Source organism: Plectrocnemia conspersa, unplaced genomic scaffold, assembly GCF_051122295.1.
Source record: "Plectrocnemia conspersa isolate PC_06_02 unplaced genomic scaffold, ASM5112229v1 ptg000010l, whole genome shotgun sequence".
Taxonomy (NCBI): Eukaryota; Metazoa; Arthropoda; class Insecta; order Trichoptera; family Polycentropodidae; genus Plectrocnemia; species Plectrocnemia conspersa.
The window spans coordinates 23,614,599-23,635,179 of record NW_028277174.1 but is presented as its reverse complement, the minus strand read 5'-3'; the positions used below and the strand labels follow the sequence as shown (position 1 = coordinate 23,635,179).

General features: G+C 27.3%; 2 protein-coding genes across 2 annotated transcripts in view; both read right to left on the bottom strand.

Annotated features, from left to right (window-relative positions):
• LOC148231080 (uncharacterized) overlaps positions 1–20,581 on the bottom strand; it is a 185,317-nt gene that overhangs the window by 15,524 nt on the left and 149,212 nt on the right. Inside the window, exon 2 of the mRNA XM_088195860.1 lies at positions 3,548–4,121. Coding sequence (XP_088051986.1) covers positions 3,548–4,121 — 574 coding nt within the window. The remainder of the gene's footprint in view (positions 1–3,547; positions 4,122–20,581) is intronic.
• Positions 1–20,581, bottom strand: part of LOC148231082 (junctional adhesion molecule 2A-like) — a 314,013-nt gene that overhangs the window by 163,724 nt on the left and 129,708 nt on the right. The gene's annotated exons all lie outside the window — the stretch shown is intronic.

The window sequence follows — 20,581 nt, the reverse complement described above, 5'->3', positions numbered from 1 at the left end:
TATATATATTATTTTTGCTTCATTCTGATTTTTTAAAATATATTTTAAAATTTAATGGTTCAAATTAGACATTATTATTTAGGATTTTCAATGATAGTCAAAATGGTTCAATCTATAAAACACTACTTAATATTTTTAATTCATTTGAAAATAGGTTTACAACTTGACTAAATATTTCCAGAAGAAAACATTTTATATTATTTAACGTTAGATTTGAAACTTTGATATTTAATGATAAATCTAAATATTGTATATCATTTATGAATAAGCTCAAAACTTAGCTAGATAATAATAAATTAAACATTGTACCGTAAAATCTCAGTATAGCGAAGCTCACGGAACAAATGAAAAAATTTCGGTGTATTGAATGTAAGAAGATGATACATTTTTTTTTAAAAACCATATTACTACAGCCAGTTGACAGATTATTTTTTGTCCATTTTTAAAGATACTGCATGAAACACAATAAAGTTTGTGAAAAAAATATTTTATAAAAAAAGTTTGAGGGTCAGCCAAACACCTGTAATGTCACTTTTGAACACATCTGGCACTGAATTCGTAGAAAAATTGTGTCAAGTTATAACGTCATTCTTAAATTTGGATCAAAATTTTCGTTATACTGAGATTAGTCTTTTTTTTATTAGAATGAAAACATTTTGTATGAAAGTTTTTTAGGGACAAATTGAAGATTCGTTATACTGGAATTTCGTTATTTCGGTATTCATTACAAAGAGATTTCACTGTTATAATTTTTAAAATAGGTTTGTAACTTAACTAAATATTATTAAAACAAAAAAAAACACTAAAATGTTTTCAACATAAAAAATAATATTAAAACGTAACATTTTGTATCATTTAAAAGTAGGTTTAGAGTTTAAATAAATAATAATAATAAATAGCATCGGTTACACCGATGCAAAATATTACTGATATTAAAAAATATTTTGTTACACCTTACTGACGCTACAACACAAGTGTATACCAATGAAAAAAACATTTTACCCACTACATAGTATCGTTTACAGTTAATTTTCAGAAGCAATGATAGATCTAATACCATTTACGTATGGCAAGCAATTAAAATAGGACATATTGCGATAATTTTGAAGAAGATGAAGAGATGTCAATCTACTTGCTTAATCCTCTACAGTAACTTCCGTAAATTTTGTTTTTCGGTTGTCATTTAAATTTAATTTATGGATTATATTAGATAGTAGTAATAATGCGTTAAATGTTTAGCTCTTGATAAAGGTCTTATTGTTTTTAATAATTGTTCAGAAGCAAATGATAAAACAATTTGAACAATATAAGCAAAAAGTGAATCTTCCCATGTTGAAGTCACTGTCAGCAAGTAAGAACATATTACATAAGTTTGATGTAACTGAATATCTTGAATTTGGATATTCCTAAAGAGGAATGATGGCACAAAACAAAAATTGATTAAAGCCATGACGTATACATATATATTTTGCCACATAGGAATTAAAAATAAGCCACTCTTAGATATTTTGGTTATCGATTAATGATGCAATCACAGGTATGCAATCACAGATTTATAATTATTATAAAATGTCGCCTATTAGATAACATCAAAGAAACTACACATTTATAAGCTGTTCGTTGGCTGAGATATATAGCGTTCCCACTGCGACAGCACCGATTTGATCGACATTAACTTTCAATTCTCATACATACTATGGATATATTATACGTTCACGTTTAAAATGTACCTGGTTTATTTGCAGAACGGAACGATCTAGGTGAATTTTTTTGCTGCAATAATGGTTTTTATTTATTTTGCTGTAACTAAGCTTTTTCAGCTAAATAAACGACTGAATCACAATCATTGTCACCCAATCGTCGTAAAAAAATAGTATTCCCATATTTGGGATAGATAATAGATAACAAAATACGTTTTATTAGCATTTATACGGTTTGATCGACATTAACCTCAATCTTCATACGTACTAAGTATATATTACATGTTGACGTTTAATGCGAGTAATTATATTTAGTCAAATCTACTGAATATATGCATTGAATTGGAAGCAATGATAATGTGTATGTATTATAAAAGGAAAAACTCACTTTTCGCTCTCAGAGCCCGTCGCCGGGAATTCAAAATTTGAAGATTCCATTACGAAGATTGTTTTATGATTGTTTATTTAGTTTAATCAATGTCTTTTACTAATCCTCAATACATTATGTATATATTTCATTTTCATAGCTATAACACACCTAGTTAATTTGCAATCCGATTATTTATGTTCAGTAAAATGACGAATAAATGAAAATTATTGTCGCGTAGCAAAATTTTATTATTATATAATAAATATTTAAAACTGTTGTCACGGTACTGTCAGCCATCTTGTTTTATATTTAAATACTTATTTTTCATTGGTCGAAACAACAGAACGCATTACCGGCGGCTCGAAAATCAATCGGAGCAAACTAAATTTTTATTATTTATTTATTTTTATAATTAAATATATTTCATTTGTTTACGTGTATTATTGTACAGCGTTCATACAAAGCGATACGATTTACAAAGTAGAAGATTGAGCATATAATGTTTCATTTTAAAGCGCGCGCGTCCGGAAGCGGAAGCGATGGCTTAGAACAATTATATATAAGATTTATATGAAAAGCAGAAAAAACGAATAAGTAGGTGTGGTTAGGAAAAAGATTTATTTTTATTGTTGATATTTTATCTATCAAGGAGTGATATTGCAGGCGACTTGTTACTGAAATTAATTCTAGCGATCTACGAATGACATAAATTTTAAGTTTTACAAATTATAAAAAAAAAAGATTTTTAATACTTGAACAAGGAAAATAACTTGAACTGTGGCATTAATTATCTGAATAAATATCATTCCTTATTGTTGTATAAAAAACTAATATGAAATGTTTTTTATCAGAGCAACCAGCAGCAACAAGACATTAAAATCACCAGTCAAGAGCCACCCATGGATCGGCAGGCGTCTGAAGTAATTCCCGCCGGCCCAAATCAAACATCCGATATATATTCCTGACGATCTTATGCTAAAATATACGACTGTGATAAGCTGTTAATTATTTTTCCATATAAGACTATTAATAAATATAGCAATAATATCAATAAACAACATGATATGAACCATCTCATTTGAGTACTAATAATTACCAACTAAACCGATTCTTAGAATATTTTTATATTGGTATGTGCAGCGACAGTTTATGTTCGTGTTTTTTTTCTTAAGAACTGTTAATGTCATATAATACTTCTGAAAAAATATAATTTTTAATTAACATTTGTTTACCCTTAAACATTTTTTAAAGTACTACGCTGATATTATGTAAAGGGTTCCGTTATTTTATACAAAGTATAAAAGAGTTCCGTGACTAAATTTAATTAGAAAGCGCTGCACTTAAGATTAAATTTACGATAGCACACTAAGTAACAGTTGTGATTATGCAGACTCGCATAATCACAACAATTTTTCTAATACATACAAAGATAAGTCTCTAAATTAGTATGCATTGTTTATATTATATTTTTACTTACAAATGCAGCACACGCCAAATCCCTCAGCGCAAGTATCCGTCTCTGTTCCAGAACTATCCGCACATTCGAATCTGTGGAGGCAAATGCCCCTCACACCGCTGCTCGAGATGCATTCTACGTGCTCGAAGTTGACGATTTCAAAAATGTTTAAGAATCTCCCTTTAAATTCCTGCTCGTTTTTCTCGTCGCCTCTCAAAGTCCTAACGATGCCGTCTACCAGCTTGGTACCACTTTCAAAAAACGTGGACACCCTACTAAGTGCTCCCATAGCTCTTCCTTCGTTATTATCAATCGATTGAGTAATATTCTTAACTTGATTTGTAGTTACGTTTATTTTCTGATTCAACAATCTGTTCCTTAACTTTTTGCGTCTGGCGCTTGATTGTCGTCGTTGATTGGGTCTACTTTCTAGTTTGACTTTCGAATGATTAGGGAATAAATAGTCCATGTCTATGACGGTATTGTATCCGTGGTTGCCGACGAAGTAACCTCTATCGATTTCTAGACAACTTGAGTCTCTCGGAAGCATCATTGAAAAACAGGCAGCGACCATAATGAACATTATTGTTGATACCTTAATATAAAAAATATATATTTAAATTATTAAGACGTATATCGTATGAGTTATGTCTAAATTATAATATAAATTGGAACGTCGGTAGTAAAATTGCAAGCATTGAAACTATTAAAGGCAATAAAATAAGAGTGGCGAACATCTGCGTATGACGTTAACCTAATATTACTCTACGAATGAAATATACCCTTAAAAAATCATAAGGAATGCTTATACTATATTTTGTTAGTTCAAAGAATTAATTATTTGTAAGAAAATATCATAAAAGATATATGACAAAAATAATAATATCCAAAAATATACATTTTTGTAAAGTTTTTGAAATTCATGTATGATACAAAAAAAAATATTAAAACAGAAGTTTTAGGTAAATATTAACCGTTATTGCTAGAATAAAATATATAGTTAAATAAGTTCATTATGAGCTCATTTTATGTATGTATCAAATGTGATTAGAAATATATTATATAACAGATCATTTTCTCTTGACAAAAATCAATAAACACTTAATTAGAATATTTATCACGAGTACCACAAATATACAAAATTAATACTTATTCCAAATCATTATTATTGCATTTTGAACTTATCAACAACATACCTATAGAACTTTGGGTTTTATATAATACTTTACGTTGCCTAGATTAAGATTTGTTGATTTTTTATATATTGTATATAATATATACATAAAGTATCATGTAAGAAAGTTTCTTCAGAAAGAGTACACAAATATTATTTTATTAAACGGCAAAGTGATAAATCATAATAAAAATAAATATTAATTATTCTTAAATATGAAAAAAATGTTTTTTGTCATATTTTTTAAACTAATTAATAAATTAAATTTTCATTAGTTTTGTACTGACCACAAAAAATAACGATTTACTATAACTTATATTATATAAAATGCAAGATTTATAATACATAAATGCACAAATAATTCGTTTTATGGAACAAAGTATTTATTCAAATGCACATATTTTTTAAAATAATTCCCTATTAAATCGCATCCATTTAAAACCCAGGAACCCTCAATTTTATTATTATATGTATTTCTGCATGGTGTTACAATGGTCAAAAAATATTAATTACACTGACTTCTTACTGTAACCCATAGATTGCCAAGTTTTTTGAGATCACTGTCTAAATATCGATTTATTACATATGTATTTTCAGAAAAAATATTATTTTACCATGAAGCAAATATTCTTAAGCAAATAAACATATTATCTGATTCTCTTTTTAAAAATCTAGTCAAAATATCAAAATTCAATATATCGGATTTCGCAAATAAAAGATTAACGCGGCTATAAATAATAATAAAAATGATAAATGTAAAATAATATAATTGTTTTATTACATAAGGACCTTATACAAATATTTATAGCCATGTATAAAAATAGTACGTGAATTTGAAGGAAATGTTGTAATGACAGCACCTGTTTGATTTCCAACGGTAATGCAACAATTAATATCAGAAAGATGTCAAAAATAAGCAAATTTAATTCCGCTCTTAAATCGTTGCAATTGAAACACGCGTTGAAAAAAGTTAGAGCAAATAATGCACATCATTCACTTCCTTTAGAAGTGTACTTCCGTCAGAAACTATCATAAGTTGCTCATGACTTACTCATGAGATACGCGAGAGTTTATCTGGATTCATACAAAGGAAAGCTACGCCTAGCATCGACCAAGACTCAAAAACAGAGAAGCAGCCGCTTCCCTCTTCACGTCAACCCTGATCTATCCCGACCTTCACAGTCGACTGGATTATTCAAGATGCTTTGAGATCAAAATATATTTATAATGTTTATCCTACGTGCAAAACTAGAATCAGGTACACATCAGAGAGTGATTTATTCAACAGGGTCCTAAAGAGTAGCTATACAAACATTTATATATATTTATTTACTGCAAATTATTTTTATTTGTATTAAATTGAGTTTTATAAATACCGATACATTTAAATGGATTTAGTTAGTAATGTGATACAGCTTTGTATGACTTTTCATTGCTTATTTTTTATTTACTTTAATGTAAAATTTCACAAAATATGGGTATATATTTTTTTATTGCTGTGATTCATTTAGAATACAACTTAAGTGCTTTTGTGTCAATTACAAGTGCTATACATATTGTTGAAAAGGTTTTGTTTGAAATTATATTTTTTTTATAACATGAAGGTTCATGATATATTTTCATTTTAAAAGTACTTTGGTTTATTGTGCTCAATTCAGTAAATTCCTACAATATATACTTATAAATTGAATTTTATTTAAACATTTATTTTGTCTACTGCTACAATATAAAGAAAATTTGAATGGCATTTCTTACGGGGGTTAAATACATTCCGCACGAGTAAATCCAGGTTAAAACCTCTTCTGTTTCGCTTTGTAAACTTTCATACTATTTTTTACTTTAGTGAGTTTATTTAAATATAAATTGCTTTATATATTTTGTATTACATAAACTCAAATTGAAATATAATTATTGTAAATATATGCTTTTAATTAATTGGATATAGGAAGTCTGAAAACCGGATCAAACCTATAAAGCTATTTATATTGTATAATGAATACCACAACAAGCTGAAAATAGATCGGATTATTCGAAAGTTTCGTTTTATAACTAACTATGAAATATGCATATGCTAACAATATTTTACAATAAAAAAAAATAACGCGCAGGAATATTTTGATACAAACATTTAAATGTCATTTAGGTCCTATATATTATCTAGAGCTACTTTTATTATTAATTATTTGCGTTAAGTGTTTTTTTCACATTTTAATTGTATCTGTAAGATCGGAATAATAATTATATAAATATAATTAAGATCGCTCTTTACATATTAGGTTTTCCTAGTTTTTCCTGATCTCACATATGCTTAGTGTAATGAATAATTAAATTAATTTCGTGCTAGTTTGTGCATAGTATCATCTATTAACAATAGTTTATAATTATTAAAATAAATATCACAAATTTAAAGATTGATTTTATTCTGTTTATTTACCACTTGTAAGTTTTAATTGTGCTTGCGTTTTAACGCATTGAAACAAAATTTTTATTAAAATTTTTCCTTATACTTTTAGTTTAATAAATAAAAAATATATGTTATTGACATAGCTTATTTATATTTATATTTACAAATTAATATTTAAGATCTGTTTATTTATATTACACCATTAACATTCGCTGCTTAAAAATTTTAAGCAGAAAAATATTTTCACTGTAAAGTCTTAAAAATAATTAATTTAGTATATCGATTCTATTGAGCTTAATAATAAATACATACGATAAATTCCTATACCTCGAGAAAACTTGTTTTTGATCAGGATTATTATTTTATTTGTATCGTGCAGTTACAGTGAACGATAAAGTGCAACTGAGTGCGTCTCAAATGCACTTGTGACAGTTTTACACTTGAAGATGATCGAAATCGTGCAACGTGAAACGTCACGGTCCATATAACGAACGTTTGTCGCGTTTTGATAAATGTCTGATATACAATTGTATATATTCTCAAATAATCATTTTACGCTCTGTATACTACGCAAAATAACGCATCAGCTAAATGGTTATATATGAAGCATCACTTTATACATCTTAACTTAGCATTACTTGACAAATTGCAGGATTTGGTTCAACGAAATCATTTCCATACAATAAAAAATATTTTAATATTAGCACGACATCCTTACACGTATAAAATTGTGTAAGTATGTAGGCACACACGTCGATAACAAGAGATGCTCGAGGCAATTTCCGCATCGTAGAAGGAAAATTCTTTTATAGGCGTACGAATTCCTCAAATTCTTTATTAGGTCTTTGGCCAAAGGGCAGCGTTGAATTTTTGCGTTTAATTTTTTGTTCTCTTTTGACAGAATCTTTCAAGTTTTCAGTTTGTGCTGCTAAGAAATGTTTTCTTACATGCCGGTGAATCAAGTTCAAGAGCTTTCGTATAATTTTAAGGTAATCAACCCTTAACTATTTAACATTTATTTTTACACGTGTAGAGTATCAAAACAATTTTTTTAATTTATCTAATTTTAAGACTAAAGACTAGATATCATATACAATTACTAAGGTAACCTAGACTCAATTATAAATATAATGTTCTCACAGCTGAGTTTGACTATATATTATTAGAATATTATTTTAAGCCCTTCAACGTTATGGTTCACTAATGAAAATACGCTCCTCTGAAGCGCAATTTTTTCCTCGTAATAAAATATACATCCGTATTATGTCGTACAAGTCATTCTAATCTATTTTAACCCTTAAATGCATGATTTTTCCAAATTCAAAAATAAAAATATTTTTATACTAAAATTGGGCTGAAAATGACGGCAAAAAAATTTTGGATTATATTTATAAAAAAATGCTTGTTGAAAATATGCAACATTAAAATATAATAAAATTAAAAACATACAAAAATATTTACAAGTGGAAATTCTTAAAGCAATTTTTCTTCTTATTGAAATTCCATTGCATTCGGCATTTTGCATCTGTTCCTCTTAGTCAACATGGGCCAGAGTCTACAACTGCATGTTTTGTTTATTTTATGCAACTATTACAAAAAAAAGAAATCAAAAATTAATAAACAATGGTAGACTAACCTTTTTGGAGTATATAAATTAATTTTATTTCGTTTTAAATCCACTAGCACCAATGAAAACCAATTTTTTAATTCCTAAAAATGTGACACATCTGCACACAACGATTTTTTTTTAAATAGAATTTATCGGAATATTAAAAAAAAAACACAATGGCTCGGCGTTTGTTACACATATGTAACACTTTGCAATGGTGTTTCTTTATTGAACGTAGACTGAGTTATAAGCGCTTAAATAAATTGTTGCAGTCTTGCAACACCATGCATTTAAGGGTTAACATATTGTACATACGTATTATTTATTTAAAAAGTCTGTTTTAGGTTTTACTCCAGTTAAATTTAAACGCAACGTTGTTGACATTTTTGTACTTAAATATAAACTGTGAAAATATAATAAAATAAATTACTATTCTAAATATCAATCTGAAGAGACTTTTATTGATATAAATTACATAGAAATTGAAGTAGGATTACAAATCAAACAATGTTTTTTTTAAATACTATTAAATCACTTTAGTGTTTTATAGTTTATTGATTTCCTAATAAACTATATATTTTATTGTGTACTTTAATTGACATAAGCTTTTATTAATTATTGTATAAAACATGTCTATTTTGTTCAAAGTAACTTGTTATTTAAACATAATATTGATACATTATTTCGTTGTTTAAAATTTAAAGTTGTTTTGTGTTTATATACGTTAGAAAATCTTAAGTTAATTTTAATGGGAAAATTTTAAAACTAATGTATATTACTTTAATAAAAAATATAATATTTAACAAAATATATATTAAAATATAATATTAAAAAGGGATTTTACTCGCCATTTTTTGACTATTTGAAAAGCAGTCGGGATATTTTTTTCTGATTTGTTATATTTACATTAGATCCTGTTTTAGCGCTTATCGCGCTAGAAAAAATACATTACCACTTCATCGTCATTCACAAACAGTAAAAAAATATAAAAATTGACATTTTATTTGTAGCCAATACAAAATACTGTCATAATTTAAATAAAAAAATAGAAATATCACTGATTTTAAAATGCTATAAAACATATTTTTTGTACAAAACGATTACGAGATATCCGAATGAAGTTTGCAAGAAAAGTTTATCGAATCCGATGCGAAACTTTAGCATTGAAAGGCGACAAGAATACTAAATGCACTGAAGATACTCTGTCGTATTTTTTAAACTCTAGTGCACGATTTAATTTAGTTTATAATTAGATTGAATTGAAAAACCACATCAGTCTTCTGTGCTAATGTTATAATAATAATTTTTGATACTGTTGTATCGTTATAAATTATATAATAACTGACAGCATGATAACACGCTATTGTTTTTACACGACCGTTTATTATGGAACGCAAAATTAATAATACATCAAAATTAAATTCGCGTTTCACGCCAAATTTCCAAAGCGCGCGATAAAAATGTTCAAAGGGAAAATTAGCATATGATATCTTCCTCACACGAGCATGGGTATAAAACATAATATGAAATAACATTTCGAAAGCTCAATCCGGGAATTTGTATTTTCGGGATGAACTATAAAATAGAAAAAATAGACCACATATAAGGGTGAAAGTTCCACTCGTGAAACCACCCCCAACAAATCCTAATTCCCAAATCGATCTTAAACGAAAGGCGCCGTGGTGAATTCCCATTTTTTGTACAAGTATATATTCCAGCCATATGTAGATAGGTATATACTTGCGGCGGGAAAAATAAAATAAGGTAATTTCACCCTGTGGAATTTCGTTGAGACTTTTTCCGTGTCATAAAATAGCTAAGGTATGTGTATAGGATGAAAAAATCACTCAACTCTCTATGGAAAAAATTATATACAGTAGACCTTCGTATAACATGATTTGTTGTATTCGTATATAATACCGGTCATTGAAAACGGGTCACTTTCAGGTTTTCAATTATTGCTTATATATTTTATAGTTAAAAATCTATTTAATATTTTTAAATGTACTATTAAAATACATCTGTACATTATAGATATATTTTATCGTTGATTTGCCTCAGCTTGTGAAGACTATTTTTTTACAATTGTCTGGAATTCTTTGGAAAAAAAGGCCTTTCAATTATTACACATTTTTAGACCACCTACTGTGTAAGGGTTTTTCTGTCGCATGTTACGTTTTATTATGACCCAGAAATTTTCAATCGAGTTTAGATTGGTATTTTTTTTTTGTGAATGTTAGTAATCAAATTTCACCTTATTTTTTAAATTACATTTATGCCAAAATAACAAATTATAATCAAATTAAAATAGTCATTTTATGTGCTAAGGATCGTGGTTACTCTGGGAAATGCTGCAAGATTGCTCTGGGTTAAATAATATTAGTGATAATAATAATAAGCGATATGATAAACATAAATTATATAATAAATATAAATGTTATAAATTAAACATGACAAATATTTGAAGACAGTTTAATATTTTGTATATTATTATACACCTACTAACATAATATTGAGCCGCTGATTTTGAAAGTGGGTCCATATTATGTTATTGTTAAATAATAATTGGTTTGTATTTGAATTTACTTAAAAATATTAATAAGCACTAATAGACTTATTATATATTGTTTACGGTATTCTTTTATAAAAATTTCATATGCAATATTTAAACAAAAAAATGTTTTTAATAGTGCTCAGTGAACTTGCCCCACTATCAAAATCAATGGCTCATATGTTTAATAATAACAAAGTTCAAAAAGATTGTTTCCATGAACTTAATATTTATATTACATTTATGATTGCTCTATCGCTCATCATTATCAAACGTCATTTTAATTTAGCTTCAATCATGAAAGCCATTAATCAATTACTAAAAAAATGGACGCAAAATTCGCTGCTCAAACGAAAATAATTGCGGAACAGTAAATATTCATTCCTGTACCAATAACACTGCTAAACATCCAAGCCGCAATCCATCAACATTTAAAAATCCACAATTCGTGAAATTGGTGACAAATATGGTTTATTGAAAATGACATGTATTTGATAGCAACTTAATAATAAAATTATTTTTATGAACTAAATATTAATATGGAAAATTACACGCTAATTAAATTTTCTATCATGTTGATCTATTGTATTAAATATCACTTTTTGAGCATCACTGATTTATTTTTACAAAGATTTGTTTATTTATTACTGGTTTAAATAGCTGTGATTCGATTAATTATGACAGATTATTATGTATACTCTGTCATAAGCAATTCAATTGCATTTCAACCATAAATCATTTTAAAGCTGAATTTCGGGCTTAATGTAAATATAATTTATTTGTAAAAGAAAACATTTTTCCTACAGCCTAATTTTTTTTGTCTAAAATTAATATTTTATATTTTTAGTAAAAATGCTTACTTACATAAAAAAAATTGTGTATTTTTTATATAAATATTATTTTTGTGTAAACTAAAAGTGTACTATTGTCATATATAAATATTTATTATAAAAAAATAATAATTTTTATTATATATATTTTTTATTATTTATAGGTTAAAGTTTAAATTTATGAATCTGAAATCTCTCCAACAAAGAATATTGAGAAACCGCCAATATGGAAAAAACGTCATATTTTCAGACAAAGGTATATTATTACAATGTGTCAAAATTTCACACAGCGCGTAGGTTTTCAATATTACGTTATATTACAAAAAAAATACATATGTACTTAAATACACTGAACCACATCCATATATAGAACATAATATAATAAATAGAAAATACGTTTTTCTCAGAAATGCTACTACCATTGGTTTTTAAAATGGAATGTGAAGCATTTTCTTTCATTCGAGTAAAACATTATTTTTCTTAATTTAATTAAATAGAACCGACGCTCTCGTTTATACTGATAGATTTGTATAAATTTATTATTACACGTGCTTTTAAATATAAATTCACAGTAAAACGCAGTGACATGTTGAAAATAAGCTAATACATAAATTTCACATATATTGTTTACTTTCATTATTTTGTCTTGGAAGCCTTTCAAAAGTTTACCTTTAGATCAAGCAAGAATAAGTAATTGCATAAATTCGCGCGCAAATTATATTAGAAAATGATCGTGCAAAGTGTGTAAGTAAAAAAGGGTTTAAATAGGGTTTTTACATATATTTAGGCAGAGCAATAAAATCTAAAGTAAAGAAAGAATTGAAAACTATTAAAAATAATTTACTAAATTTATAAATGATATCTAAAATAAAGTTTTCTATTGCATATTAATGTCCCCTGTACGAAAAAGCTCCTCAAAGTTACCGATGAAAACACCGTTGTGTATCGCAAGCTTGAAAACAGACAGGAATCATATCCAAGTACGCTACAAGCTGGTGTATAGTAGAAAAAGTGAATCGCCAATAAGCTATTGGGGTAACACGCGCTCCGCAGAACAAAGCCGAGCATCCTCGACGCCTTATCGCAAATTTTGACGATGTTTATAAAATATTTATATTGTTCAAACGTCACTCCCAAATCATCGACGGAAATAATAACATAAAAAGATTGTCGACACCATTCCTTAACAATTTAAAAATGTGTTACGTCAAAAATGCATTGAAATATTGACCGCAATAGACAATAACAAATTATACAATTGCAACTTTTTAGGGTTTTTGTATAAAAATAAATTAACGTTATAAGCGATTTATACTAAAATGCAATTAAGGTCGGAATGATGTACTACGAAAGATCTAGACTGATAACCCTGAGGTTTTGGGTTCGAGCCTCGGCAATGTCCTCAAATTTGTATTTATGAAAATGAGCTATTTTATATAACTGGCCCCAGCTGCCAAGTGACATATATTGATAATGAATTGAAATACACATATTAATTTATAATTATTAATATAGATGGCACTGATTCCCATACTGAAAAGTCTGGTAGTTATTACTTAATTGTAGGTATTTTTATGTCTGACTGCCTTTCCCAGTTAATGCAGATTTATTCGATTGTAACGCATTGGGCATGTGCCTGTCACCTTACAGCGGTGTAGGGCAACGCATTCTTTGGCGAACCTCGACGGTAGGACAGCGACCGGTGGCGCCTCATCTGGCAATGTAACTACTTCTATAAATGCAGCGGCTCAATCTGTGTCTAATTAATATCCATCCGGCAAAACAGTTTTATGCATAAAATAAGGTTTACTAAAACAAGAACGACAATGATGAAACTTAATATCGGTAAATGTACCATAGTAATTAAATTGCTTAAAACGGAAACCAGACAAGACATGTATATAAACAATAAAAAAAATATATTGTATAATTTTTTATCCAAAAAATAATTAAGGGTTCCGAAAATAAGACTATACACAGGGCACATGAAAAGCTTGTTACGGCACTCAATAGAGATAAAATCGTATTGACAAAGGTATTTTACGGGTTTTTCTTCTAAAGCTTAACTGTTGCTCCCTTTGAAATTGTATTTTTATATATTTTCTTTACTTAAGAGTTTAACGTCTCGTGTAAAATACTTTTATTAAATTTATAATAAAAATTATTAATTTTAATATTAGACAATTTTTTTTAAATACCTTGACTAAAATGTAATTAATTAATTTTAATACAATCATATAAATTTGTTATAGAATAATATATTGTGTAATCATATCATATTTGGGTTGTTAAACATTTGTGTAACAATTCATCCAGTATTATTTTTCCATTTTATAAATAAATAAAAGCTTAAATACCATCGTTGTAAAAAACATGTTAGCTATGTTTTACTTGTACATGTACACAAGATTTATCTTTATTATTTCTTGAATAAAACAGAAGAGAAGCAATATTTCACAAATATTTATAGCCCTTCGATAATGTTATTGTTCGTTGATCCGGCTTATCTTTTCGTTTCACGCATGTTATTTGTATACCCAGCGAGAAAATTAGTTCTTTTATTCAACATAATGAACGAACAAAATTAAATTCCATAAATTACTATTCAGAGCAATAAAATCCAACTATATGCTTAGTCTCAAAGCTCTGAATAGGTGGCGTAAAATAATTTTAGGCGTAGATGTATATTTTTTTGATAATACTCACTATAAAACCTAATTATTTATTAATATAATATTCTATTTAGGTAATTAATACTAAAACATAATAAAAGTGGGAATAAACATATATTAACCTAAAATTTTTTATAATAAATCTCAAAACATAGTACCATTTTTATTGACATAATTTGTTATTAAAAGATTAGGATCTCTCACAAGCTAATGTTGTCATTTTTTTATTTTTTATTTTCAATACAAATTTAATCATCATGATTTAACAGATTAGCCCAATGCGTCACGATGGATATTATATAAATAATGATTTTAAATTTAAACAATAAATAAAATAATTATGGTGCACACCAAAAATAATAGAAGAGCAGCATCACATATATTTTTTGCAGCTCTGTATAGCTATTTCCGTAAGCAAAATTTTGTTTGGCAAGCTCAGGCGCTGGCGTCTTGCCCACAGCGGTTAAGAATAAGGGACGCGATCGCGACTCTCTTGGGCAGCCGAAAGTTGTCGAGCATTAATAAATTGTCAGTACCGTCACAACTTTATTGAGTAGCGTCTACTCAGTAGACGCTACTCAGTAGATATTGAAGAAATAACTATATTAAATTCTCTCCAATGACAAGGAGTACATTGTTTCACTTTGATTTTAGACAATGAAGACATATTCAAGGACGCTACAAACTATCGTATCGTACAGAATGCGAATCGCTAATAAAGTATTATAGTGACACACGCTCCGCATAACGAAGCCGAGCATCTTCGACATCTGCTTAAATAATTTGCAAACGTCACTCTAAAATCATAAATGAAAGCATTTCTGCTTTAAACATCTCCACCTAATCTGTGAAAGAATTCCGTCGGACAATAGGGATCTGGAAAATGACACTTGGCGATGCTAAAAAGTAGTCGATCATCTTTATGTAAAGAGATTGAATCCGAATATGTGTAAATACTCTAAAACACTTTAAATCATCAGCATATATTAGATATTTTAAATTATAAATTGCTTTATGTATGTCGTTAATAAAGAACAACAAGAATGGAGGACCTGTAGTACTCTAAAATGAGCGAAATACTTATCGGATCGACGATCACTGATAAAAGAATTTTCAAATTCTTTAATGTAATCTTGGTGACATAAAATCATACTTTTTTAACTTGAAATCATAAATCTCAAAACGTGGCATTTTTTATTCTCTCTAAAATTTGTGATAGATATGTTTTTTTTTAAGTATTGCGATAACGTCCCTCGAGAACCATTTTGGGTTTACCCTACCCGCCCGTGCGGTCTCATTTCCTGTGGATGCATTTGTCGAGCACACCATTTATTTTGTCGTATGAAGCGGTAAGGGTTGCATCGCTAGGGTTCTCAACTTTCAATAGTTTTCATCTATTCAAATATTGATGCTAAATTTATTATCAAATGCTTTTTGATCAGGGAATGCTAAATTTATTATTAAATGATTTTTGATCAGGCAAGGTATTTCAGCTTTTATTAGCAAATCACCAGATGCTGCGATTAAATTAATTAAGCAAAAGTGATGGAACATTTTAAATAGATACTATCGAATGTATTTTATATACAATAGCTAATAATGTTTGGAACGAATTTGATTTTGTGCGAATTTGCATATAAATTAAATAACTAACAATAAATTAACTGCAATCGAATTATTGAACTGATTGGAAAAAAAATATTTGCGTCTTGAAACAACAAATACATTAACTTTACAAAAGTTAACGCACACCTGTTTTTGAAATAATTGTTAAGCTATTATAAAGTATGAGCTTTACTAACATTTTATTTCGTTCAACGGATGAATTCTGCAAATTTCGGTCACAGTAGATACCCCGACAAACATTATATTCATTAATATTTTTCAAAGGTGTAAAAGCATTTTTTTGTTGAGAACAAGCGTCTCATTGTCTCGCATTTTGAAACAAAATAATGGCGCATAACAGACCATTGATTTTGGAGCGGCACTAGTTACTCGGGTATATTGATAGAAAAACGTCTATCTGTGTTTCTTGAGTATACAATTTTTATTAAATACTAAGAGTTTTTCAAATATCATTCGATATAGTATAAAAGATAAATTTTTCGAACATTCAAATAGTTAAAAATTGGGCGAATAAAAGTAATATTCGACTAAGTTAAAATTGCCATTTTAAAATAACCATCAGTGTATATTCAAATCTGGTTTATTCAACCGATAATTATTTAATCCTAAATCATTCAGATTGAACATAAAGTCGATGAGGTGAAGAATATAAAAGCAAGTCACTTAAAAAAAATACTTAGGGTTTAGCCTGAGCTCGCAATCAATGAAGCTTACGTCAAATTGACACAGACAACATAGAAAACTAGCTGATTTCACTTATTTTTTTCATTTTTAATCATTGAAACGACTTTGAGATATTGTATATATGTATATCATAATAAAATGTGTTTCATATTATTTTTTCATCCTTTCTAATTTAAACGTTTAGTATTACGAGTTGATTCGACGAACTCATGTCGAATTCGCTAAGGAGAAACATAATCATTACTTTTATCATTCAATCTAAATAAAATTTTGATGCTTTATTAGTAATAAGCGTTTTACTGCATATTAAATCTTTTATGGTGATTAATTCGGTGGTTCTTAAACTATAAAGATGCAATAGTACAATTTACCGAGTTAAAATGGTTGAGATAAATAATTAAACAGTAATGTTTATTTTTATATATATAAATGTTTTCTTATGTATAAAAAAACGTTTTTTTTTATTTGTCGGCAATTATTTTAAGAACGGATTTTTACGCAGTTTTTCTCCGAATCTTGAGAGCTAATTTGTCACGATGAGAAAATTATGTTATGCTTCGTTAGATTCGATCTATTAAATTAATGAGCTTATCATGTGACCTTTTAATATTCAAGTATGTGTAAACAAATTTTATAATATATAGAAATATTATTTTTTAGTTAAAAGGCCACATTCAAAATAAGCATATTAATTTACCTGTTTAATTTTTAGCTAATTAAATAGATATGTTTTTTTATTTAATAAAATGCAATCCGTCTATTTTAACAACAAGCAATTCTTAAATAATGTTTTTTTTTTATTCTTTTCTCCCAGCAACTAGGCACTTAGGGAAGAATAAATCCAGGGTAACACATTTTGTCAAAAACCTGGATAGAGCTAAGAATGCGACTGAGAAATGTTATTTATTTTTTAATCTTCATTGACATATTTTTCAAACTTATTTGCTCTATATCAGTATAGTTATTTCTAAATCCATTTGGTTTGATTTTTTTATTGTTTTGCCATAACTGGTAAGATATTTTTATCGGTATGTATGAGTCAATATCGTTTGGTTCTTCTTTCTGGTTCAAGTAAAATTATAATTTGAGCAACCTTACATTGGGTTGGAAAGTAGTTTATTCTACAATAATAACTGAATCGAATAGGATGGTCATTAATCTGATGACTTTCACCGGCAATTATTTTATCACTTTATTATGTGTCTTCTTGGAATTTATATGTTTTATTGTTTTTTTATTTTAATTATTTTATTAAGACTTCTTATCTAAATTAGAATAATAATAAAAATAGGAATTTAGATTACAATATTAATATCAACACAGACTCTGGATAAAAATACTGATACATATAGATACGTCTATCAATATGTGTATATATTAACGGTTATTTTATTATTTACCTATAAAAATAAAGTTGAGTTTCTGAGAGCGTCAGTATGTATGATGTATCAATATTCTTTTAGTCTATAAAATTGACTGAACATGTGAGATTTTTTTGTAAATTCGGTAAAAGAAAATGTGTGTAGAATACACAAGTTTTTTCGCAGGTGAGAAAGCGTGTTTTATTCGCGAAAACAATTTCTGCGCGCCACAGATGCGCTCCTGTGGGATGGTGGTGAGATTTCAAAGTCAGTTTGCACCACCACGTGGTGGCGGAAGGATGTCTCCTCTACGGGATGATATTCTGAACCGATTCTAAACTTACGATCTCGTTATAATAATACGAAACTGAATTAAAATAGTAATTTAAATTATCTAAATGAAATAAAAGAAAATATATTTATTAAAATCGTAATACGTGCTTAGTTTTTTTTATATACATATAACATTCAAAAACTAATAAAATTTTATAATAAACGTAAATAGTGATTCGTCGACAGAATTTTACTCTTCATGGTTAGTTGGATATAATGAAATTTTAATTAAATCGAAATTAATTCGTCATCAAATTTGTACGGCGAGCACTCAGTTTTAATTTAAATTTTATGTTAATGTTTATTTAATATTTTCTATACATTACTTATAAATTTATTTTTAAGTAATATATAGAAAATATTATTTATTTATTATATATTATTAGTTAGGTATTATAAAAGGGTAAAATTACAAACAAATTTCTTTCAAACGTCGCAATGTGATCCAATCTTGAAAGTGAATTTAAAAGGGAATCAGATGACAAAAAGCTTTTTTACAAACAATCTCCAGCGACGTTATCGTTCAATATTACAACATGCTTCGTAAGAATCTTTTTGTATTTTTTTATTGTTTTAAAGCTCAATTTTTAATTATTTTTTTTTTACACAAATACATGATTTATTATTCTTTGATTTAATTTTTTCATTGTAGAAAATGGTATAAAATGTCAAAAGTTTTAATTATTTTAATTATAACACATTCAATATATTCAGTAAATTTTATTAAAAAGCTTATGTTATTTGAATAAACAACTATTGCCCAGCTTCAGCGTGAAAGGTATTGATTAAATTATTTGAGAAGCTTAATTATTTTTTATTAATTTTATGTTAACAAATATTTAAAAACATTTTAGTCTCACAACCAGTTAATGTAGTTGAATTTAAACTAAATAAAAAGTAAAGGTTATTTTTTTACGACTGGGTATATACATATTTGATATTTTTTTAAAAAAAAAAGATAAAAGCTGTACCTGAATTTCCTTATTTTTAAATTTTTATGATACTTACAAATATTTTTACATAAATTTCAATAATCGATTTACACAATTTACTTACTTTTGTATTAAAAAAAGCTCAATATGTATTTGTATACACAATACTATTTTAGTATAAATTTTCTTAAATGACAAAAATACTTTTAAAGCAATTTTATAAAGAAAATTGTACATATTTTTCTTAAATAATATTATTAACACTTAAAACATAAGAGATATTTGCTTTAAATAAACATTTAATATAATTATGTAGAAAATATAACTCGAGTGTTTGTATTTTAATAATATTTTACATCAAGCTTCTCCACTTAATTAGCCTATACATATAATATATACGTAATATTGCGATTTATACACGTCTTTACATCTTACACACAGACCACAATTTTATCATTAATAATATTTATACGTCTATATAAATTCTTAAAAAATATATAAATTTAAATATTGAGCAAATTTGCGAAAATATTGTTAAAATACATTACTAATATGCTACATATATTGGCAATTACCTTAATCCAGGTAATTCTGATTAATTTGTCAAACTTGTGTTATTTCACGTTCGTACTTAACTATATATCAATAATACAGATATATTTCTATTGACTAAAATATACAGCATTAAGCATTTCCAAATTTCAATATTATGTGTATTTCGACTTACAAATTTAAGATAAAATACAGGTATATAATATATGCGGTAAACCACAAATACCAAAGTACTGCTTAAATGCTGATATCATATTAATTATTAAATCACGTGGGAGAAATGTGTTCTTAATATTGTGTAACATATCCAGTAAAAGGTTAAAAAAT